At 42.5% G+C, this 26,013-nt stretch overlaps 1 protein-coding gene across 4 annotated transcripts in view; it reads left to right on the forward strand.

Annotated features, from left to right (window-relative positions):
- The window catches only part of TBC1D22A (TBC1 domain family member 22A), a 432,230-nt gene that overhangs the window by 255,777 nt on the left and 150,440 nt on the right, over positions 1–26,013 (forward strand). For 3 of the 4 annotated variants that reach the window (XM_019487417.2, XM_059725895.1, XM_014606499.3), the window contains one exon: positions 6,499–6,626. In XM_019487417.2, coding sequence (XP_019342962.1) covers positions 6,499–6,626 — 128 coding nt within the window. Of the gene's footprint in view, positions 1–6,498; positions 6,627–16,504; positions 16,683–26,013 lie in introns of those variants that run through there. The other variant, XM_059725896.1, reaches the window with a different exon arrangement.

The raw sequence follows: 26,013 nt of genomic DNA on the forward strand, positions 1-26,013 counted from the left end.
CCTCCATTGTTACCAGCAACCTGTCACTTAAGAATGAACTAAATACCTTTATTGGCAAGGCCTCAGGTATAGTGAGCATGCTGAGCAAGTAAGTGTGGAACAGCAAACTGACTGTTAAGACCAAGGTCAAAGTATATCATGCTTCAGTCATCCTCACCCTTTTGTATGGCAGCAAATCCTGGACAATATACTCTACTCAAGAAAAGTGCCTCAACAGCTTCCACTTCTGTTGCCTTTGCTGCATTATAAGAATTTCCTGGCAGGACAAAGTTGCCTACATTGAGGTCTTGGAATGTGCCATCGCACTGAGCATCCATTATCTTCTTAGTCAGCATTGGCTTTAGTGGCTTGGTCATCTGTGGAAAATGGACGATGGCCATACACCCAAGGAAGAAGACCACACAGGTATCTTTACTTCCAGTTCAGAGATGCTTGCAAAAGAGATATAAAGGTAATGAACACCAAGCCAAAAGACTGGGAGAAGATCATTGAGGATCAAAGCACTTGGCATCAGTCTGTTAAGCATGGAATGAAGGCTTTTGAGGAAAGAAGAGCCCAACATGCAGAGGAAAGAAGAAACCTCAGAAAGAACCCCAAACCACATTCAGGATTGTTTGATACAAACTTCATATATGATAAGCACAGAAAGGACTGTAACTCAAGAATTGGGCTCTACAGCCACACCCAAAGATGTTCAGTGAGCTGGTGCCTTACTCAGCACAATTCTGTTGTCTTGTGAGACAGACAGATGCCTATTACTCTTCCTTGCCTTTTGCCTGACTTCAGACTAACAGTATCAACTACCTCTCTCTGTGTGTTGCGGGATCTGGTGCCTTTTGTGATTAGAACTTGAAGCAAGGACTGAGGGACTATCTGCCTGTTTGTGGCATCTACCACAATTTTGGGTGCTTGGGTTCTAAATGAGGAGACATAAAAGCATGTGTTGAGCTTCAGTTCTATTCAGGAGTATTTTAACATTCCCTTATTTTTGTTTACTTAAATTGGTTCCTGGGATCTCCAACCCAAACATTTAGTCCCAACAAAGTATTGTATTGTTTTAATCAAAATATATATGCAATCAGCTTCTTAATTTCAAATTTAAAACCTTCTCTAATCTCCACTTTAAGATTCCCATTCATGCTATCTTAATATGCCATAACTAAGGGCTGATTTTAAAGCCTTTTCACTCAATATGATTGAGTATTTGTAAATACAGTGGTTAATACAAGAGAGGTATATAAAATTTCCTTTAGAAGCCCAAGTTCCTCTTAATACTAGAGAATCTTTTCCTTTATTTAAGGTGGGCTACATAGTAGGATTCTGCTAGCTGTTGGAATAAATATGTATCATATAGTGAAATGTACTGTGTATCTATAATGCACATTATATGAAATGCATTTTATAATACACCTGACACTGGATGTGCCTGTATAATTTGTTTTTACTTTTAATCAAGGAGACCTGTTTCAGCAAAATTTCATTTTGTGGATAGGCTGTTGAAAGTGTTGAAAAATGTGTTAAACAAAGATACTTATGATTTTTTCTGCATTTTAATATAAGAACTATCATTTTTTGCAACTGTAGGATAATTTTATTATCATAAACTGTTGCATAAGTACTTTGTGTAAGAATGTTTTTAAGTCTGAAAGATGACAAAATTGCATTTTCCTGCTTATTCATTACATGTACTTGCAGCAAAATGGAAAACTTAAGTTTAGAATTATTGCTATCTCAATTACCTTTATCCATGGAATAGCATCTGCTCACAATTACCTATAAAGTAGAAAGAATGAATCTCTTTCAGTGTATACTTTTCCTGTTCCAATCTATATAAATTACAAATAACACTTAAGGTTTAGGAGTCTATTTTTCAACATGTTTAGAATATGAAGCAATCCAAAAGAATTCATTATACTTATTAAAAACTGCTGGCAAGGTATCACAATTGGAACAGTTTACCACTCTTTACTACTTACTTTCAAAGTAATCAGATGAGATTTGATTATCTGGTATATGGAGATCAAAATCCCTGTATAATGTTCCAAGGTAAATACCTCAATTATACTATGAAAGAAAATTGATTTTTGTGTATCTCTTGTTGTAGGGGATTATTCAATTAGTAGTCAGCAGTACAGGTGTCTGATTATGACATTTTTGTACTATGGTAAGTTAACATGTCCCAGTTCAGTGGTTTAAACTTGCAGCCAAATTTACCTAGAGAATGGACTGATGAACAGTATTCATTCTTTACTATATATAAATCGTGGATGGTGGCTACAAGGTATTCAAGAACTTTAATCATATAGAAAGTGAAAATATAAAAGGCTCCAAAGCTTGCTCTCTTTTTTAAATTTTATGCTTAAGTACAGAAAACATTGCCTTGGATACACTGTTTAATATATACAGTAATTAAGTGGTAATACAAAGGGAAATGCTGTTCTTCCTTCAGCACACAGCCACTGAGGACAGAGGTCTTATTCAGGGGTTGATGAGAAGATTTTAAAATGAAAATCATTATTGGAAGCTTAATTTGTTAAAAAAAGTAAAAACATCATATTCATTCTGGGTACAGTGTTATATATTATTATTCTTAATGGACAGCACTCCATGTGTTTCTTTGTCCCAGATCATTTTCTTTAGCTGCAATAGCTGTGTAGCCTAAAGTAATGTCTAGATAACTGGTTGTAGTATTAAATACTGAATTGAAATAAAAACATGTAAAGGTGGTCTAAAAAGTAAATGGCTATCATAATACCTTAACAAACTGAAACCTGTTTCTTCCATGATATTTTTTTAAGTGCATCATCAATTTTAAAATGCTTCAGGAGATAAAAATTAGTTTTTCATTGAAGTATGCTAAATGTACATTTTATTAATTTATTTTTAATGGAAGTATATCTATGCACCACATCTTAAATCCCCATTCTTTTCTTGATTTTTATTTCAGTGTTTAAGGGTGCCTATATGCATCCTCTGGGGTGGAGGGGATGGTGGATTAATTAGAGTGGCTCTTAAAGCCACTCTACTTAAAAGTGCCTGCAGCGTCATGTGTATTCGGTAACCCACACTTCAAAATTGTGGCGGGGTGCTTTAACTAAAGCGTGTTCTACAGGGAACGAGCAGGAAAGGCAGCTGGCTCTATCATGTGGGGCTTCCCCTCAGTGGCATGCAGATGCTGGGAGCTGCACATGCACTGCGGGAAGCCCCATGTGATAAGAGATGGGTTGGCCTGGCCCCATTCCCTACTGCTCTGTGCAGCTCCCAGAACTGGCTGGAGCTACATGCTGCTGCGTGGTAATACCTGCGTGGGCCATGAGCACCCCAAGGGACTACTGCCTGCTGCTGCCAGCAGCGGGGGCTATGCACCATGGGGAGGAGTGTGTGTGGGGGTGTCAGAACACCCCCCCCCCCACCTTCCCTTACACCCCACAAACCCCATACCTACATCCTGGCCCTCCAAAATCTACCCACATATATACACACCTCCACAACATACCCTACACCCCCCATGCACAGCCACACCACCTCACAAAGCCCACCCCACCATACACACCAACCACACCCCACACAATATACAAGACTGAGACTTTATTTTTGAGCTATTATGCAATCACCTCTATATATACTACACAAACACAAATCATGACAAATATTTTTTGTAATCAAATGAAAATGTTATAGTAGATATTTGACTTTTAGTATATACTTTTTTTCTGGTAAGATAAAAAAGATAACCTGTGAGAGGTTATACCAGAGATTGTTAAGCATACAGGAGAGAGAGGCTTCCTGCTCTTAGTTCCAGTTTCCAGCCCTGCCTCAGTGAAAACAAGGCAGAAGGCAAGGTAGAGTTGCACCTCATAGACTAACTAAATCGAATATAAACTTCTTTAAGCAATAGCTTACTTCATGAGGAAATAGAGCTTCTAAATAGAAAGCAGCGCAAGTCATTACAGGGAAGATCCAGCTTCAGTCCTGTGATCCTGGTCTGGATTATCCTCAACCTATCTGTGGGAGTGGCAAAAGGGCATGTGCATTATCTATGTATGTGTAAGAGCTTTGAGGGGCTTGAGCACGCTCAGTGAATTTGGAATATTTTGATTTTTAGCTTTTAAGCTCTAGTAAGTTTTTGCTGAGTGTATGCAAACTGTAGATGTTCAGAAGAATACAATTTCTGGTTGCATGTGTGTAGACATCTTGTCTTCATTGAACTGAACCTTGGGAGTTAGAAGGTAAGTGCTGTAATGTGAAGTAAGGTGTGTTCAGCTAGTTCAGAGGTTGTCAGCCAGGGGTATGTGTACCCCTGGGGGTACTTGGGAAGGCCCCAGAGGGAGCAGTGGCGGAGCAGTTCACGGAGCAGTGGCGTGGAGAAGCAGGTGCGCTTCCAGTTTTGCCACCCGCATTTCCGGTTTTGATCAGCTACCCCCACCGCTGGGAGTACACCAACCAAAAAAGGTTGAAAACCCCTGAGCTAGTTAATAGATTCCTTCAAAGCAGGGGTCTTTTTGCCTAGGGCATGGGATAGTTCCAGCCTGGAGCATGTAGCTGATGTAGCAGGGACAGCTGTTGCTCTGAGTTAGGGCATGCAGTGGTGACAGCAGCATTAGAGCATACCGTGCTAGAGCTGCTACTGCTGTCACATGCTCTGTGTCATGGCCACACCTGTACCTCTAGCATGGGGTGCGTGGTGGTAGCAGTAGCTCCAGCATGGGGCAGCAGTGGAACCAGCAGCTGAGCAGGTAGGGTTGTGCCAGTGGCAACAAACAAAGCAGCTTCAAGACAACTGGGGCTGTATCAGCCTACCCTTGCCCTCATGCTACCAATTACCATGTCCAATGGGACCCAAGGATTCTAGATTCTGCGATAGGCCACTCCCCCAGCCATATCTCCTAACTTCCCATGGTCTATCAGTAATTTGACACCCTTGCTTTAAGGGATTTGGAGCTTTCAGATATTGTCCCAAAGCCTTCACTTAATTGGTAAATTCCATTATATTTGCTATAATCATTTGGCTTTCTCCTATCACCATTTTTCAGTGCCTCTTCTGGTTATATCTGAAAAGTGTGAAATAAGTTTAAAAGGGAAGAGATGTATCTACCTCTATAAATTAGCTTTTAATACTCTCCCATAAATATGGACTAGAGAATTGGGTGGCAAGATCCAAGATCATTTATTGATCGAAAGGACTATCTAATTTAGAATTTAGATAAATTCTCACCGCCACCTCCAGCACCGCTGGCTTCTCCTGTCTCCCGGCCCTGCTTCTTGGAGGTGGTGGAGCGCCGCCATGACGGTGGGGATGGAGCTGGCCTTGCCTCCACCACTCCATCCGTGCCATCATGGCAGCGCTCCTTTGTCTATCTGTCTGTCTAAAAGAAAAAGCTAAGTTTTTTCATATTCCCAAAGCATAGACTTTAAGAACAATTCCAAAAATTATGAGAGTTTGCAATGCTGCATTTGTAACTTGTCCAGCAAAAGATAATCAAGCACAACTTTAGTTTTGACTTAGTCTTCTGAAGCAAATGAGTCTTTGTTACCCTTTTTATGTAGAGGTACAATAGCAAGCCATGTTTAATAAACATAAGCCATATTTAAGTTGTCTGTTATATTCAAACTGAGAGAAAAGCCATGTGCATAATTGCCCCAGTCTCCAAATAATAAATATTCCGATTGAGGCACATAGTTACTTTCCTTAAATATATTATACAGTTGGAAATGCTATGTATTAATGTGTTAGCAGTTCTTAAAATTTACTAACCCCAAACTGTTTCTTGGCTTTGTTTTTATTTATTCAGCTGAGAAATGTGAAGTCAGCTGGGTTGCAAAATTATGGAAACGTTCATTGTAGCTGATAAATATGAGTCTTTTGTTTTCTTGCATATACATTAATACTCTGTTATTTTTTATGTTTAGAGGTAATTAGTTTACAAATAGTTAACACTTATTTTAAAGGATGCTTGCTGTTCAGCGTACTTCCTGATTTTTTTTCAGCATTAAGTGAAAGTAGACAATTTGTGCATCCTTTATATTCAGTCATATATTTAATGGAAGTGCTTAACATTTCTCAATTTCCTTGTTCTAGTCTTCATTACTAATTTTTTGTTTTTCATTATCCAATCAGTATGAGTCCTGTTTTGCATTTTATAAACTTAAGTAGACATGGCTGTTGCTTGAAAGAGCCTACAGTAAAATATAAATTATTATAATGATTGTATTGTTCTGTTTACTGCATGTTGTACAAAGTTCAAAGTACTTGGTAAATCAATGGCATTTACTCTATATTTAAACTACTGTAACTGCATTTATCTAAACAGCTTAAGGGGGCAGCAAACTAAATCCAAAATAGTTGTATACCTCCATTTTTCTGTATTTTTCTCTTGATTTTAACAGGTTGTATGCAAACTATTGTTTTTTTTTTTCCTTTTGAGTTATTTTTAGACTGTGGTTTGATAATTAGAACTGCAAAAAGCTTCCACCAAAAGTATTTGTTTTGTCTTCCAGAGCAAATACACAGGCACTTGGATCAACATGAAGTGAAATACTTGCAATTTGCATTCCGTTGGATGAATAACTTGCTGATGAGAGAAGTTCCCCTGCGGTGTACCATAAGGCTATGGGACACTTACCAGGTGAGTACTTGCTTTATGCCTACATAGTTGCAATGAATGTTTCATGTGTTAAGAAACAGTGCTCCTTACTTGTCCCATAAAGCCTTGTGAATGAGATTTATGCTGCTTCCTATTCAGGAAGTAACCTAGGTGGGCCAGTGCAGTCTGTTTGATGGATCTTCTGCCTGGAGCAGTAACTTTGTGATGTAGACATGCCCTGAGAGAATAGCATGAAAGCATCTCAACTAACGGAGTGTAAGGTTCTGTTTCAAAGGTTTAGTTTTAAATAAATTGTCTTTATAAAGAAGAGTAATTATTAAAATAATGAATTCAAACTTGAATTTGAAAATGAGAGATGTTTTGTTGAAAATGTGAGTATTGTTATATAGTATTAGAAGAGGTACAAGACCTACCCTTGTGAAAGTTCAGTGTTTCTTTCAGATTATCTGGATTTGTGTAATTTGTGTCATCTGTATGTGGAGATAGTTGTATGTTACAATAAAAATATCCTTGCTAAGGTTGCAGTATCTTTCATAACCTGCAAATTCCTTCACTACGGACTTTTGTTTTGTAGCAGTTGCTTTTCCCAAGGCAGTATATTTTGAACACCCCAAACTGAACTTTAAGAAACTGGAGCAATGTTAAAGCTGTCTCATTAAGAACACGGAGTGGATTATCATTATTTAGGTAGTTATTGTTTTATGACTATGAAAACATTTTATTAAAATAAGAATTTCTTTGCCAGATTTGAACATGATACTTTCTGGAGAGAAGTTCTTTGAAACATGCTTATATAGAGATTACTTCAGAGACTAGCTGGCAGAATTTACTGTGGTTACTATGCTTTTTTTAACAGGAAGCTTTAACATAAAAGCCACATGACACTTCAGGGGTAGTGTCACGTGGCTTTTATGACCTCCTCAGCAATTGACTGTAAATTGAATTATCCTGAAGAACTGGACATTCTGGTTTTGGTAGTAGTATCTATCTGAGCTTCATCTCCCTCAGTACAATGTATTGGGTTAGCATTTGGTGCTTCTTTTTCATCGGCACATACGGAAAATTCCTTAGTTATGAGTAGCTCTTTAAAGCACTATCTTCAATCTTCCCACCTTTAAACCAAGCACTTAGTATTATGTACTTGATGCATCTTTTACTGTCTGCACTGCTTCATGCTACTACTCTTTAGCATTGAAGAAGAGACAGTTGTGTGGCAAATGAGAGAGCAGTGGCAAATGTAGAATTAAAAAATGTAAATACTAAAATAGTTGTTTAACTAGTATGCATCGGGGTTAGGTATTTGGTCAAAAAATAATTTTCTCTCTCAAGTATTGTCAAATAATATAAAAATGGTAAAATAGTTTTAAAGCATTAATTTATTAAGAGATTAAGAACAGTAACAAAAAGATATTTTATAATCACCATCAGGTTAGATACTTTTGTTTAAGTCCAAAAAACAGAAATACTTAACTCGGCTATTTTTAGCACAGAAAAAAATGAAAAATAATACAATTCTTAAATGTGGTTAGGTTAACGTTTACATGTGAACATTAAATACTCACCTTTAAATTTAAATATTTAACATGAACACCTCTTCTTGACCTGCTGCTCATAAACAGGTAAGAAAAGATGGGGACGTAGAAGTGGATGGCAGCTTGGGCAGCAGCAACCATTAGAGGATTGAGTTCAGGATCCTGAGGTAAGGAAGGAAGGAGAACAACAGAGTAAGGATCTTAGACTTCAGAAAAGAAGACTTTCTGAAGTGAAGGGATGTGAAGGGTAACAAGAAGGGTTTCTATAAGTATGTCAGCAAAAAGAGGAGGATCAGGGAAAGTGTAGGTCCCTTACTGAACACGGACAGCAGCCTAGTGACAGATGATGCAGAAAAGGCTGAAGTACTCAAATCCCCTTTTTACCCAGTCTTCACAGGCAAGGTCATCTCCCAGACTACTGCACCTGGCAGCACAGTTTGAGGAGGCGGTGAGCAATGGTGCAAGAACAGGTTGGGGATTATTTAGAAAAACTGGACATGTACAAGTCCATGGGGCCAGATGTGAAGCACTCAGTTGTTGAAGGGGTTGGCTGATGTGATTGCAGAGCCACTGGCTATCATCTTTGAAAACTCATGGTGGTCAGGAGAGGTTCTGGATGATTGAAAAGGGCAAATATAATGCACATATTTAAGGAAGGAAAGAGAGAGGATCTGGGGAACTACAGACTGGTCTGCTGCACCTCAGTCCCTGGAAAGATCATGGATCCAGTCCTCAAGGAATCCTTTTTTAAGCATTGAGAGGAGAAGGTGATTAGAAAGTCTGCATGGATTCACCAAGGGCAGCTCAATCTTAACCAACCTGATTGCCTTCTGTGATGAGATGACTGGCTCTGTGGGTACATGGAGAACAGTGGATGCAGTATACCTTGACTTCAGCAAAGCTTTTGATATGGCTTCCCACAACATTCTTGCAAACAAGCTAAGAAAGTACGGGTTGGATGAATGGAGTATAAGGTGGATAAAAACTGCATGGATCATTGGGCTCAAAGGCTAGCAATCAGTGGCTCAGTTTCTGGTTGTCAGCTGATATCAAGTGGAGTGCCCCAGGAGTTGGTCCTGGGGCAGGTTTTGTTCAATATCTTCATGGAAGATGGCATGGAGTGCAATTTCAGCAGGTTTGCAGATGACACCAAGCTGGGGGGGGAGTAGTCAATACACTGGAGGGTATGGCTAGTTGGATTCAGAGAGACCTTGACAGACAGGAGGATTGGACCAAAAGAAATCCCACAAGGTTCAATAAGTGCAAGTGGAAAGTTCTGCACTTAGGATAGAACAATCCCATGCACCAGTGCAGGCTGGGAAATGCCTGGCTAAGCAGCAGTTCTGCAGAAAAGGACCTTGGAGTTGCAGTGGATAATAAGCTGAATATAAGCTAACTTTGTTGTTTGCTACCACCAGTACCAATAATTCAGTTATGTTCTTTGAAATAGGTCATTGCAAACTCCAAAATGATTGTTTTTGAGCCCATCACTTCTGAAAATAAAGTATGAAAAGATTCCCAAATAAGTTTGCTTTTGTTGTGAAGAAGGCTAGTGGTATACTAGCCTTCTAGGCAATACTAGGCATTAATAGGAACATTGCCAGCAGATTGAGCGAAGTGATTATTCCCCTGTATTTGGCACTGGTCAGGCCACATATGGAGTACTTACTGTGTGCAGTTCTGGGTCCCCCAACTACAGAAAGGATATGGACAAATTGGAGAGTGTCCAGCTCAGGGCAATGAAAATGGTTGGAGGGTTGAGGAATGCGACTTCTGACGAAAGGCTGAGGGAACTGTGCTTATTTAGTCTGGAGAAAAGGAGTCTGAGTGGGGATTTAATAGCAGCTTTCAACTACCTGAAGGGGGGTTCCAAAGAGGATGAAGCTAGACTTCTTAGTGGTGACAGATGACAGAACAAGGAGCAATGGTTCCTAGTTGCAGGAAGTGAACTTTAGGCTAGATACTAGGGACCGTTTTCTCATGAGGAGAGTAGTAGAAGCACTGGAGCAGGTTACCCAGAGACTGGCATCTCCCCATCCTAGGAGGTTTTTAAGATCTGACTGTACAAAGCCTTGGCTGGGATGGTATAGTTGGGGATGGTACTGCTTTGAACAGGGTGTTGGACTAGATGAGCTCCCAATGTCTCTTTCAACCACCCTAACTTTTTATGAACCTTTTTAGCATTGAAGATTGAACAGTGACAAATGAAATCAAATTAAGCAAAAGTAAAGCCAAAACATAGTACTTAAATGCATGTGGGCTAGATGTGCAGCTGGCTAGCTCTTCAAGCATTTTGCTTTATATTAACTTCTTTTTCTTTATTAGCTTCACTTACTTTAAATACATCTTTGTTGTTATCATCACAATCATCAGTTTCCTCCTGGATACTCTTTATCTGGATATTAGGTCAAGTGTTCAGCTTTCGTTACCTTCTCTGATCTTCAATTTTAAAACACAATTACCAGGTTTTCATCAGTGGAGGTCTTCAGTCTATTTCTTTTTTTCTTTAATGGATGATTCCCCAAACCAACCAGTTTCATTCTGTACATGTGGCACTACACAATAATCTTACACACATTTCTGTTGCTGCAGATAGAGTAAGAGCAAGTGCTTTTTTAATTTTTTGCTGAGATTCCATTCATGCTTCTTGCTTTTACACATTGCTGCTTCTGTTAGAATGGTTTGTTTTGATATCCTTTGAAATTTGCAACAGCCACTATAATGTCGCAGACTGAATAAAAATGATCAGGCAAACCTTCACCCCAGGAAGTGTAGGTCAAGAGGATATATAGCATTAGATGCAGGAGTGATCACTTGATCTTTCCATTATGTTTTTGTCTATTAACTTTTTCTTTTCAGCTTTTGAAAGCAGACTCACAACTGTGTTACTTTTAATATTCTTAATGTGTCTCAGTGTACAACTATCATTTTCTGTATTACAAATGGACTAAAATGTGTTTTTAAGCATTGAAATGAATTTTCACCTTTACATCCCGAAGACTGGTGATTAGCTGTGTTAGCCTGCAGTCAGATAGAAGATAGGGCAAGGTGGCACCTTGGAGACTGACTGGTTCAGAGATGCATCAGCTTTTGTAAAAAAAAAACCTACTTTATCAGATGCTATGAATGGATTTGCCTAAGACCCTGGTCTTTCGGTCTTTGACTGTCCGTGATTACCTAGGGACCTGTGTCAGGGACTTACCTTCCAGTTCAGTTTCTGAAGAGGGACTTTACCTCTTCAAAAGAAAAAGAAATAAACTCCAAGTTCCAAGCAACAAAGCACATAGGTCCTCCTAAATAAAGGCATTTATTGGGCAAAGGTTATGCTGCAAACGCTTGCCTACTTCCTCCTCCTTTCTACCCATTGGTTAGGAGTCCCTGTCTCTCCAGTGCATCCTGCACAGCCCTGAACACCCCAAATTTAGTCCCACTGTTCTCTCTCCAGTGTGCACAGCCCTGAACACTTCAATATAGTATGGCTATTCCTCATCCAGACTCCCAGTTCTCAGGCTGTTTTTTTAATTTGCCCTGTTCTCCTTCCTTTAATGCCTCTGAAGCAGTGGGATCTCTCCTTCCAAAAATGCTTGCCATCTCATCTTATTGAAGTGTCAATAGGTAATTGAATGCTTTGTTGTTGAAAGTTGTCTTTTGTCAAGTGGGCAAGGCAGTCCTCACTTCAGTGTCTCTTAACCCTTCCCCCCAGCCAGTACCAATAATTCAGTTATGTTCTGTGAAATAGGTCATTGCATACTCCAAAATGATTGTTTTTGAGCCCACTATTTCTGAAAATAAAGTTTGAAAAGATTCCCAAATACCCTCATAAGAAAAAAGTTGTTCTGTAACCGTTCTTTAAGAAATCTGTAAAAAAAGACATTTGTTGGGCAAAAACTACGCTGCAAGAAGACCTTGCTTATATAATTGTCTTTACAACTGAAATAAGAAAATGAGAAGAAGTATTCATTTTGTACACAAATGGGGTGTTGTATGCCTCTTTTAACCTTAAAGATTTAGGTTGACTTATGCTTACTTTAACTTGGCTGACACTAACGGAGTGAATTCAGCTGCCTTTTACCCAACTTTTTTGAGAGAGAAAAATGTCTGCTGAATGGTGAGTGTTTCTTTCAAAAAGTAAATTGCTTGCCAAATTACCCTTATAATACCAGTTTTAAGTCTTTAATACTGAATTTATCTAAAGTGTTTTGGAAACTATCAGATGTAAAAGATTCCACAAACAGAAAGAGTGTAATGTAAGATCTCAATTTTGTCTATTTTTAATTACCTCCTGTCTTAACGTATTGTCTTTGTTTCCTCTTGGTGCAACATCATATTATGGAATCTGGGTTATGCAGGATTGCAATGTGTTTAACAAATTTCTCTGCATTTATGAACTGGAAATAAGACAACTTATTTGTTTGCTCCATTCCTGAAGAGCCCTTAGTTGTCAAGACAATGATTTAAAGGCTTTCTTATGTACTTGAAAGTTGTTACATTCTGTCTCTGTAGTTGAATAATTTTACATATGCTATTAGAAATGATAGAGATGCTGATTTTTACAACTTACAGGTTCTGCTACATTAGGCACATATTTTAGAATGCTAGCATATTTACCTGAATCCAGGACAACTTTTGAATTTAAGATGACAGTAATTAGTTTGCACACAGACATTTTTTTTAAATGTTGCTGTTTATTAGAAAAAGATGTACTGACAAAAAGTAACAAGCCATAAATTTAAGGTAACGTTTGCTAATCTATATTAGGTTCTCTCCAGAAAATCCTGGTGACTCCTACTTCTTTCTTAGATCTTACAACTTAAGATCTAAGAAAGATCTTAAGATCATTTTCATATGCAACCTCACTTTCTCCATGACTCTTTATTCTTATCTTCTCCCTCTTTCCTTTCAGTGTCTTCACATTTGTACTACTTCTTCCTTTTTTTCTACATCATCTGTCATGCTGATGCTCAGGGTTTTCTTGCTGCTGCTTGCCCCACAGAATTTAGATTCCCATGTTTTAAAATTTTAGCCAGTCAGTGGTGGTCAGATCCTTTATTGCTTTACTTTTCATGCCTCCCGTGCCACATCCCACACTGAAATCAGTAAAAGTTTGATATGTGTATAATGAATGCAGAGAAAAGAGCCACTGGCTCCATAAAATTGGCTACAGCGAAGTAACTAGCAAATTAATTTTGTATGAAAGGCAACAACATGAAACTCAAGAGCAGATAGGATCAAGTCCATGGTCTTTCCTTTAGCACAGTGATTCCCAAAGGGTGTCTTGTCACATTAAGGTTCCCACTAGGCCAGTCCTACATGACCCAATAGGGCTTCGGCCAGACTGGTCCTGCACAAGTGGATCAGGACCCAGTCCAGCTGACAGACTGGTGAGTAAAGTGTGGTCACATGTCTGCAAGGGGGCCACTTGATTGAATGAAGGCTGGGCAGCCAGGGTATAAGCTCAGGCCCTAGGAGCTGAGCTGGCAGTTACATCTAGGGAGCCAGCGGAGTAACATAGCACAGTCTTAGGAGAGCAGGTTCCGGAACACCTGGAGGTCAGGGTAGGAACTATGGGCATGGAGGGAGGTTCCTGGTGGTCTTGGGTAAGACCTGAAACTCCATCCACTGCAGTTAGATGGTGTGGTGGGGCTGCCTGTGGTAGGGCAGCCTCCAAGAAATGCCATACCTGTGCCTCCCCAGTGAAAGGCAAGGATGCGGTGCTGGAAAGCCTCAGCCCCCACTGACTTTTGGGAGTCCCCATGCAGAGGAAAGCCTAGGGGAGCACACCCTGACAGAAAAGCACAGGGTTCAGGTCCACTAAGTGGGGCCTGAGACAGAGCCAAGGTTCATTTAGTGGGACCTGAGGCCCAAGGGGTGAAAGGCCTGTGGAATGAGTGAAAGAGGTAGCTTGAAGGGCCATGTAGAGTAGGGCCAGAGAGATGACCCAAAGGCCTGCAGAGAGTAGGGCAGAGTGGGTATGACCCCACAAGGCAGCCCATGGGAAGACTAGGTCCAATAGTCACAAACTCTTGGAAGACTGATTTAGGCTGGACATAAGGAAAAACATATTTACTGTCCGAGTCCTTAGGGCCTGGAATAGACTCCCCCCATATGTGGTACCTACTCTGGATTCCTTTAAGAAACACTTGGTTGCCTATCTTGCTGGGGTCATTTGAACCCCTGCTGACTGCCTACCCTTTGGGCAGGGGGCTGGACCTGATGATCTTGCGAGGTCCCTTCCAGTCCTAATGTCTGAAATCTATGAAGGGGCAGAATGATAGAGCCCCAGTAAGATGGGGGGTGGGGAGGAGTGAGTGTATCAGTCCAGTAAGGGGCCAGGGAAATAATAGTGGATTTAGATGCATCTGTGAGACACAGGACATGGTATTAGGGGAGGATTGGAGTTGTGTATTTGGCCCTAGGCATCATGGCAATAAAATGGGCACCCTCCCACATTTTCATCCATTTTGTGACATCAAGGTGTGGCAGGAGAGTGAGAGCAGACTGCCCTAGCAGTGGACAGGCCAGTGTTGCAACTTGGTCACAGGTTGCCCCTGTCACACCCCTTTTGGTACACAATTTAGGTCTAGAAATGTAATACTGCTGGATCCGATGCTCTGTGAAATGGGTGGGAACTTTTCAGACATGTTTAAGAGTATTTGATTGGTTGCCTAAGACAATCTGATGAAACAAAAGTATTATAAGGCTGAGTTTAGAGATCCCTACACTGCTTCCTTTTCCATCATTTGTATTTCTCAGTATAATTAGAAAGAAAAACCAAACAGGAACATTTGAAAAAGGCTACATACTAAAACATCAGCAGTAGTGTGGGAATGTTTTATGGCTGGATGCAATAGAATCAGGGCTTCTTCTCCCTTGTTAAAAGAACATTGTTTAGCATTCAAATTATATACTTCAAAGTCAGTAAATCCCAGATTTATGGATGCTCATGAAATCTTAACTTTGTCCCTTTCATACATTCTAGTTATGTGCTTGTGTGACAATCTGAGGATTCAGGGTGCACAATTTATTAATTATGTGAAGTTATCTATGAGTTCACAGATAGTGCGTATCTTTATCATGAAGCCAACTATTTTGGATGTGCAGTCTTTCATTTTTTCTGTTACTTTTTCACTTCCACATTATTCTAAAATTCCTAAGGTGTATTGCTAAGGGCTGGAGCTATTGACTTAAATGCTATCCCACTGATATAAAATTGCTTATTGTTTAACAATAAGTTAGCACCTACTGAGGAAAAGTAGTGGATCAGGGGAAGGTTGCCTTAGTAACAAAGTCTCCCATGCCAGGAGTTTTATGTTATTTAATGGAAGTTAATCTGGGAGTCACTTGATAGAGGGATTAGAAAGTTATAAAAGTCTTCAGTAGCTCAAGATGAAAGGAGCCAGGAGCCCGATAATGCAGGAGAAACCCTGCTTTCTTAAATGCAGGCAAACCCCTAATGGTTTCCTGAAGAAAGATGAATTAGAGTAAGCTCTTGGGAGGGGGAGTTGGGGATGGAACAATCCTGGGCTCCTGCCATCCCTGCTCCCACCTGGCTCTGTGCTTCAGCTGCCACTGGACCTTGCACTGCCCCCACCCCTGCTGGACCGTGCATCACTCTCATCCCTGCCCCCATCAGACCTCATATCACCACCACATGGCTACTGACAGCCCTTATATCCTGAGTTTGTCCCATCTACTAAGAGCCCTGCAATCTGTATCTGATCTGGGACCCCAAGAGAGTCTAATGCCCCTCCTCTATGTGATGCATTAGTGCAAATGTAAGTTACTGGCCCAACTAATACAATGAGATCAATAACTTTTTGGGTATTTCTGTCAGGTTATCTAACCAGAGTGATGGCAGCAGACTTAATTTCAGGTCACTTCTGCCCTAAATATTTGTAAGTCAGCCACTTGGAGTTTATCACCTACTTTACAAAAGGCAATTTCCTTGACAGAGCATTGTAGAAGTTATAAAGGATTGGCTGCTGAAGTGTGGCTTCTACCTAAACCATTCAAATCTTGCCTTAGATGTTGCTTGCATCTCAACATGGTTGCTTAAAAAAACAAACAGAATTCAGCAACTTATTTTTAAAGAGGTCGTGCTAAAATACTGTATCAAACCATGCATAGACTCTACTTAGAACTACTAGTGATCTGTAAAAGGGTCTAAAGCAGTTTTAAAGCTAGTATGGCACACGATTTATTGATTATAGATGGCAACCTGTAGCCAATGCAAATATTTGATCAGTATAAAAGTAACAATAAAGACGAGATTTCTTCTCTATACTTGGTACATTCCTGCAAGCGCACCTAAGCATGAGGAGGGAAAGAATCATTTTACCTAAATGCAGTTGCTTTATCTTCTTGCAGGATTACAGGAGTTCTCCATTCCATGGTCAATCAGATCACAGCTTCCCATTACTGAGAGAAGAAGTGCAGCAACCTATCTGTGTGCCCTTTCCATTGTAGTACTTGAGTACCTCCAAAGTATTTAAAAAAAGAAGAAGAAATCTTTCTCTTAAATTTTTGGGAGAAGTGGCTCAATCAGTTTCTGGTTAATTTCTGTTATAGAATTTATGATAAGTCTAAATTGTGGAAATGAGATTAGCATTTTCACTTTGAATACAAGTAATTTCAATAGTTATATTTTGTTTTGCATTAGTGAAGCAAGATCTGTATTATTGGTTCAGGTGCTCTGAAAACTTGTTTTCCTGCATTTGTCAAGTCTTCTCATACTGGTCAAAAGATTCATGGTTCCAGTCAACATAATGACCTGGGGAATCATTATTTTAGATAAGAAGTCATGTCCAAGGTAATTAAAATCACTTATGGACAGTTTTATTAATAAATAGCTGTGGACACTGGTATATTCAATGACCTATGTTGGGAGGTGTCCAGGATATTGGTAGCTGAAGGTGAGGTTCAAAGATTTTACTTTTTGACTGGTCACTATTAGCTTGTTAAGAAAGCAAATGATAAATGATGTCTAGAGAAGTCTCTGGTATGGAGCAGTAGCCTCTTTAATATGAGTTAACATTCATCCCAAAATCAAAGACTAAGTGCTGAAATAGATTTGTTGACAGTCTATGTTACTAGAAGTCCCAAATTATTTCTGTTTACTTTTACCCTCTAGAAAAGGCAGGCATCAATCACGCAGCGATTTTTGATTTATGTCAGTTCTCAGCTATTTGTGAGAATGGGTCTAAAATAGTACATTTCTGGATTGACTGATAGTACATCGTGCAGGGCATGGACACAAGGGCATGGATGGAAGTTCTAATCTCTTCAAAGAGTTTTCTAAAACTGGCTTTTACCAATCACATCAAAATATTCAAGATATATTATAATCCATAGTTAATCTCTACTTTCTAATAGAAGATTTTAAAAACTATTATTGAGGTGTTGTAGGGTACGTTATCTGAAGACTTAAATTATTTCCTCGTTAATGTGTAATTCTGGAGCTGCTCTCCTGCTATAACTGCCATGCCTTATGCGCTGCTGGTGTGCTATTTTAAAGTGTGTTTTTTACTTCAAAAAGCTATGCTAAAAGTGACATAATGGACCTAATCCCTTAATCATTTTATACCATCTTTGTAACCCCACTTCACTACTGTTCATTATTCATTGCTGTTACTTTAGAACGGGGGTGTCAAATGTACTGCCTGCAGGCTGGATTTGGGCCTTGGAGCCTCTGTCCCCAGCCATTATTGGACCCTGAAGTGCTCCCACTCCCACTGGGCTGTGCAGTCCAGCCTCCCCAGGACCCTGCACTGCCCTGATTGCTGCCAGATGCTATACTTCCCCCACTCCTGCCACTGCTAGACCCCACAGTGCCCCTGCCCCCACCAAACTTCATACCACTGCTGCTGCAGTGGCCCCATCAGTATCCCTCGTGCCTTGATCTGAATCCAGACCACTAGGAGTCCTGTGGTCTGGATTTGGCCTGCTGGGAGTCCCATGGCCTGGATCTAGCCTGGGGCCCAAGTGAGTTTGACACCCCTACTTAATAGGAATCCTGGTAAGTGGATAATTAAGTCCAGTGATTGTTTCATGCATAATTAGGTCCAGTGCCTGTTTCATGTATTCTTTATTTTTCGTGTTGTAGATTTGTTTTAGTCACAATACAAACTCAGCTTGAAATCTGAAAATCTACAGAACGCTTTACTCCTTACCTATTGTAACAAATGGAGTGTGCTTTTATGCAGGGGCAGATCTGGTGGTGAAGGGGGTTGTGTTATGGTACAGTTGCAATCCCCTTTTGATTCCTGCTCCACCCAAACTTTAAACCATCTGCCCAGGAAGGGCAGTGGCATTTCTATATGGACAGTGCTAAGGGAATCAATTGACTTCTTGGCTCATTGTAATCTACCTGATTCCTGCTAATCTTTCTTCACTCCATAGGTATTAAAAGCTTTCTTTTTCTAATGGTCTTTATGTTTCATTAATCAAGCTATCCTTTCTACTGTAACTTTGTGGTCTGTTAGCCATTTCTGGTAATCTCTCTCTTCTATTTCACAGCCCTGCAGACTGCTCTTATCTTTACCTAAAAACCTTAACTCAGGTGTGAAAATGCTTGTGAAGACTAGATTCTGTTTTATGAATCTGAGTAAGAGATGTGCATTTAATTGTCATACTACAGGACTGATAGAACAATTTCTTTTAACTTGTTTTGCCTAGTTTATTGTGTTTTTGATTTTTTTCATGTAATCTAGCAAATTAGTGTGCATTTTTATAAAGTGATATTTGTTTTTGCTTTGATCTTAAACTGGATAATACAGTGCTATGCCCCAAGCATATTATTAAAGCTTCTAGTTTCTTTTTAACTGGAGAAAAATGTGTTATATTATATGTGACAATGTACCACATCATCTATACCGCTGTCCTAGCTGCCTGCTGAGGGAGGGTTTGGGTTTGAGAGAGTGGTTGGGAGTAAAAAGGTAAGAAAGGTTTATTGATCTAACAAGCGCACAAATATACATAATATAACAAGACAACAATGACAGACAATAAAATTCCAAGTCAACAACTTATCGGCAGTCCCCTTTGATGCCTGGTATATGACAAACCTCTCAAGTTCCAGCAAAGTCAGACGTCCCCAATCTGCACTGTCCAGGAGGGTACCGGGAAGAACCCTGGTATTCAGTCTTTGAGCTCCTTAAAATCCACCAGCCTACAGCATCCAGGTCAGCAGCTCCTCCTTACAGAGTTAGCTTCCTTTACTGCACTGCGTGGCCCTTCTGTTGATTCCTGGATGTGCCAGCAAATTTATAACTTTTGAACTATGCTGTCGGGTCACAGCCACTCACAATCTTCATGCTGCAGAATTTCCTTATATGATTAACCAATAGCAATACAAGCCTTTGCGTTTTTCTTATATGATTAATTTTAGCTGTGCCATCACTAACAAAGCCAGCCTTAACTAGGTTTTAAACTTTAATTAAACTCTTAGCTATGGCAAACATTTTATAATGCATTAACAAATTACAGGAAACGCCTGGCCTGAACATCACAGAGTATTTAGCAAGCACTTTACCACAAACAGTTTCCTTTAAACTACTTTCAACTAAACTTCTTAGCTGTAACACATTTTGCGATACATAGATAAGCGACAGAAACCTGGTTCAACCGCCACAGGATGCTTAGCAAGCGTTTCTTTCAAGCAGACACAACTCTTCACTGCCAAGAGACACAACCAGGTCACTGCCACAACCCCCACGTTCAAAATTCTAGATCTGTTTGTTTCTATGATGTGATATTGAGGTGCCCTTTGGCACCATGCATTTCTCCAGCATTCTGCTGATGTCTACTGAGATCATACTAAGATTACCCCATGACATATCTTCTTACCCCAGCAGTCCATAGTTTCACCTGTTCACTCCATGCCTTGCAGCTCTAGAAAAGAAAGTATGCCAATTTATGGGACTTTCCCCTTGTTTGTAAAGTATTACGGTCTCTCCCTGTAGTTGTGAAATGACCTACAATCATCAGTTGTTCTGAAAATCACTCTTATCACAGACAGTAATATAAATACAAGACAAAAAGTGTTTATTAACCAAGAAATGCATATTATACAAGCTTAACTGCAAGCTCAAGAAATAGATTACAGAAAAAATAATTGAAAACATTCTCTCACCCTGCTTTCATTACTAAAAAGCAGTACTTGTCCAATCAGTGAACCAACCAGCTCCCCCAAGTGTTTTCTGCAAGCAGCTTCTCTGCTTGCTTTGTTGATTATCCCAGCTTCCATCAGCTGGGGAAATGGGTATTAACCCCAGGGCACTGGCATTTCCCTAGGTAAAGGACTTTTTCCCAATACATCACTTATATACCTTGTTATTTCTGTTGAATCCCCAGGGAATATGTGTATATTATGGAGATGACTTCCTCCCCCTAGTTATACACCCATCTGTCATGCCAGATGATATCCCTGGTTTTCAATTATATTTTAAAAAGTAGAAATATTTACATTTTTCCAGACGGATGGGTCATCATTTTTCCTTAGCTATTCCTTGTCTAATAGAGATATAGATTAGGGCTGTGCAAAGCTTTGGTAGCTGATTCGATCCGGAGAACATTTGGCCTGATTTGGCAGGTGAATCTCCAAATCTGAATCGAATTGGGAGACCCATTAAAAGGTCCAAATTGATTTGGAAGCCTCCGAATCAATTTGGAGAAATTCGGGGCCAATTCAGACATTCCGCCATAGGCTATACAGGTTTCCCTCACATAAAGCGAACCCACTTTATAATGTAACAAATCCGGGTATGTTCCCAAGGTGGTGAGGGAGTGAGGCTGGGACTAGGGAAGGGGAAAGGAGGGGTGCCATTCCTGGGGCTGCACCATGCTCTTCTTGTCCCGACACGCCTAGGCTCCATCTGTCCTCACTCACCCCAGCTCCTGGGATGCACCATGCAATGGTGCAGGCAGCTGGTGTCATTTGCTTCGGTCGCTCCCAGGACCAGTGGAGTGGGAGCTAGGGTAAGTGCAGACAAGCTGTGCTGTGTCTCGTGCTGCCTGGGGCTCCGCTTCCTCCCACTCCCCCCAGTCCCTGCTGCAGTGATCCTAGGAGTGACTGGCGCCAGCTGCAACTAGAACTGTCGATGAGTGCTGGGGGGGGAGGGTGTGCGGGACGTGCCTCTTGCTGCTCTGCGCCCCCTGGGAGGGCTGTGTGCTGGGGGGCTGTCAGACTCTTCCTGGGGAGCGCATGCCCCCGGATCTGGATGTGGGATGATAGCAGGCTGCCTCTGCAGGCTGGAGCCAGTGGCAGCACTGGGCTGTTCCCGGTGCTCGGCATGTTCTCCCTGAGTGCTAGGAAGACAGCCTGGTGCCGCTGCCAGCTCCAGCCAGCAGCAGCTGCCTGCTGTCATCTCACATCCAGATCTGGGGGCACTGGGCTGTTCCTGGCTTTTGGTGTGCCCTCCCTGAGTTTGAGGAAGAATCAGCCTGGTGCCGCCACTGGCCCCAGCCTGCAGTAGTAGCCTGCTGTCATCCCACACACAGATCTGGGGGCATGCACCCGCTGGGAAGAGCCCGACACAGCCCCCAAGCCTGCAGCGCTCCCGCGGGGCACGGAGCAGCAAGAGGTATGCCCTGCTCCCCCCACACCCACTGACAGTTTTCATTGCAGCTGGAATCAGCTGCTCCTGAGACTGCTGCAGCAGGAACTGGGGGGGAGTGGCAGCAAGCAGAGCGTCAGGCAGTGCAGGATGCGGCACAGCTTGTTCACAGTCACCCTAGTCCTCACTGCAACAGCCCTGGGAGTGACCGGTGCCAGCTGCAATGGGAACTGTCAGTTGGTGCAGGGGAAAAGGGGTGGGACGCACCTCTTGCAGGCTGGGGGGCTGTTGGGCTCTTCCCAGGGGCGTGTTCCCTCAAATCTGTGTGTGGGTTGAGAGCAGGCTGCTGCTGCAGGCTGGGACTGGTGGCGGCATTTGGCTGATTCTTCCTGATGTTCAGGGTAGGCATGCCTAGCTCCAGGAACAGCCCAGTGCCCCTGGATCTGGATGTGGGATGACAGCAGGCTGCTGCTGCAGGCTGGGGCCGGTGGAGGCACTGGACTGTTCCCGGTATTCAGGGTGGGCATGCCAAGCACCTGGAAGAGTCAGCTTGGTGCTGCTGCCAGTCCCAGCCTGCAACGGCAGCCTGCTCTCATCCTGCGTGCAGATCTAGAGGCATGCAGCCCCTGGGAAAAGCCTGACACAGCCCCTCAGCTCACAACCCTCCTGGGAGGCATGGAGCAGCAAGAGGCATGCTCCCCTCCCCGCACCCACTGATAGTTCTCGTTGCAGCTGGTGCTGATTGCTCTCGGGACTGGTGTAGTGGGGGCTAGAGTGAGTGAGGACAAACTGCTCAAGGATCCCCTGAGAGATGAGTCTGAGGGGAAAAGGAATCCAGGAGAGCTGGCTTTACTTTAAGGAGGCCCCCTTAAGAGTATAGGAACAAGCTATCCTGATCCATTGGAAGAATAGGAAGTTCAACAGTAGACTAGCTTGGCTAGACAGCAATTTTTTCAATGAGTTGAAACTCAGAAAAAAATACTATAAACAGTGGAAACTTAGTCATAGTATTAGGAAGGAGTATAAAGTATTGTACAGGCATGCAGGAAGAAAATTAGGGAAGTCAAGGCACAATTTGAAATGCAGTTGGTGAGAGACAGAAAAAACAATAAAAATGGATTCTACATGTATGTCAGAGAAAGACCAGAGAAACCATAGATACTCTATAGAGAAGTTTTAACTGCCTTTTTTCCTTCAGTTTTCACAAACAAGGGTGGCTACCAGAAGATAAGTACAGTTGGTGACAAAGATGCTGATGGGGACAAAGAGTCTGGAGTAGTAGAAGAACAGGTTAGGGATTTCTTAGAGAGGGTAGGTACTTTCAAGTCGGTAAGACTGGATGAGATGCACCCTAGAGTACTGAAGATTGGCTAAGGTAATTTGAGAGCCCTTTGCTAGCCTCTTTGAGAACTAATAGAGGTCGGGTGAGGTCCCCCATAATTGGGAATGGACAAATATAGTACCCATCTTTAGGGAAGGAAAGAGGAAGGATCTGTAGCCCAGTCAGCCTGATCTTGATACCTGGAAGGATCATGGAGAAAGTCCTCAAGGGACCTATTGTGAAGCACTTTAGAGGAGATCAGGATGATCAAGAACAGCCAGTATGGTTTCACTAAGGGCAAGTAATGCCTAACCAAACTGATTTGGACTTTGGGGGAGAGAAGTAGATGTGATATACCTTGACTTTAGCAAAACTTTTGATATTCTCTTCCATGACATTTCCATTAATAGCCAAAGGAAATGTATACTAGATGAACGTACTGTAAGGTGAATACATAACTGATTGGACCATTGTGTTCAATTAGTGGTCATCAATTTCTCAATGTCCGGTTGAGAAGAGGTATCAAGTGGGGCTCCCCAAGTGTTTGTCTTGGGTCTGGTATCGTTTAATAACTTCATTAGTGATTTAGACGATGGGGGTCTATTGCATGCTTAGCAAATTTGTGGATGACACCAAGTTAGTAGGAACTGCGTATACTCTGAATGGTAGGGCTAAGATACAGAATGACCTGGAGAGACTGGAGAAATGGTCTTCAATCAATCAGATGACATTTACCAAGGACAGGATAATTATATGCACAAATAGAGACTGGGGAATGATTGGCTAGGCTGCATTACTGAAGAGAGAGACCTAGTGCTAACAGTAGACCATAGGATGAGTGCGAGTCAATGGTGTGCTCTAGTTCTGCGCAAAAACAAAAAAAAGCTAAGAACATACTGGGTTGTATGAACAGGAGTGTCATTTGTAAATTAAGGGAAGTGATTCTTCTCTAGTCAGCAGTGCTGAGGGACAGACATTACACAAACTTGTTTAAGTGATCAGAGACTGGTTTCAGCCTATAACAGAACAGACATTCAGTGCACAGAAACCAGTTTCCGAATGGCTGAAACTGGTTTGAGATGGACCTGGTTGAATGTAGTATCAGACTTAACTAATTTGGCTCAACTAATTTGGCTCAAACCGGTTTATGCAATGTCTGGCCCAGATCCTTCCTGATTTTAAGTTAAACCAGACCCCCAGAATCCCAGCATGCTCTCTGGGCTGGGCTCTCTGCTCCAGCCCAGCCAGGCTGGCCCCGCCCCTCTGCTTCTGAGCCCAAGCAGGGATAGGGAGGGGATGGGGTCTGGCCAGGGAGGGGTTTGATTCCCTCCTTTCTGTCCCACCGGCAGGGACCCAAATTGGGTCTGCCAGGTGCTTCCCCCTCACTGCGGAAGCAGCGGGGCCCCTGAGGCAGAGGGGAGCAAGGAGGGGGGATTAGTCTCCCCTCTACTCCATCAGCAGTTGGGTCTGCTTGCAGTTGCTGCTGCACTTGCTCCCTGCAGGGGAATAAGCCCCCTGCTGTCTCTTCCTTTGGACACCTGAGGGAGTGGAAATAACCTCTATCCCTACTCCCCCCACAAGGGGCCCTATGAGACAGAGGTGACATGGCTGCATCTGGAAGTGCCAGTGAGTGGGGGAAGGGCTGCTTTTCTGTCCTGTGCTGAGCAGCAGTTTCTCTCCTGTGCCACAGCTGCTCAGCCTGGATGGACGAGCCTGGAGCTGGCACAGTGTGCATGGGGTGAGGGCTGTATGCGCTGGTCCCTGCCTGTACTGCGGGGCTGGGGCCAGTGATAGCAGCTAAGAGATGCTGCAGCTGGGCTGCTGAGAAAGACAGTCCCGCTGTGGAGCAGCCCTAGCTGTGTGCCCAAGGGGTGATGCTTTGGCCAAGTGGTACCAAGGGCATTGTGGGCCAGACAAAACCCCTCCGCAGGCCAGCTCCACCCAGCTGGTGGTGTCTGGCTGTGCCCTCACCTGGCCACTGGAGCAGCAAGGGGGGAGTTTCCACAAGTGTGAGCCTCTTTCCAGTGGGGCACGGTGGGGATGAGCTGTGCATTCTCGCTGCCCCTCTGTGAGGAGGAGAAGGAGGGGGAAGGGTTCCCCCCAGCATGGAGGAGAGTATCCCCCTGCCCTGGGTGGGGAAGGAGTGAGGGAAAGGGTCCCCCTCTGGGACTGGGCAGCATCCCATAGAGCCCCCCCTCCCCACTCTGCGGAGGTGGTGGAGAAGCAGGGGGAAGAGTCCCCTTCTGGGGCCAGGCAGCTTCACAGATCCCCCCTCCCCACCCCACCACAGGGGGAGGAGGAAGGAAAAGAGCCCCCCCCAGCACCAAACAGGGCCCCCCACCTGGCCCCGCAGCGGTGGAGAAGAGTGAGGAGGGGGAAGAGTTCCTCTCTGGGGCTGGGCAGCCCCGTGTGCCATGATTGCTACCACCTGTCAGGGAGCTGCTGGGGTGGGCCTGCTGGGGCCTGGCCATGGTTTCCCCCCCCCCCCCCCCCCCCCCCCTTGCTGCTGGAAGGGAGGGCTGCTCTAGTGCCCCCAGGCTTCTGGCTTGAGGAACTGCAGGCATGTGCCAATCATCTATCCACTTGCAAGCTGGTTCACTCTCTGGAGGATAGAATAACCTGCAAAGATTGAATCAATTCAGGCTCCAGCTTTTTCAATGTCTGTCCCTAGCTCAGTACTTTTGTTCAGATGTAACTGACTGTTAAGGAAAAGTATATTCATTAATGCACAAGAAAGCGTAGAAATCTATCTGATATTTTGAGCTCTGTTACTTTGAAAGGAGAATTGTAAAAAGTAGCTAACTTTTATTTTTCTTAAAATTAGCAGATTGCTGAAAATACGGGGAAACTACATTGTCCAAAGTAACACAGTCCTATCTTCAAAGGCATACGTCAGTTCAGCTTAGGTTCATAAGTGTTTGAGATGCTTCTGAAAATAGGTTTTGTACTACAACATCATTTACATACATCTGAAAATTTTCCCAGAGTTGCTTCAGTACCCC

This window comes from Alligator mississippiensis, chromosome 4 (genome assembly GCF_030867095.1).
Source record: "Alligator mississippiensis isolate rAllMis1 chromosome 4, rAllMis1, whole genome shotgun sequence".
In the NCBI taxonomy this organism is placed as follows: Eukaryota; Metazoa; Chordata; order Crocodylia; family Alligatoridae; genus Alligator; species Alligator mississippiensis.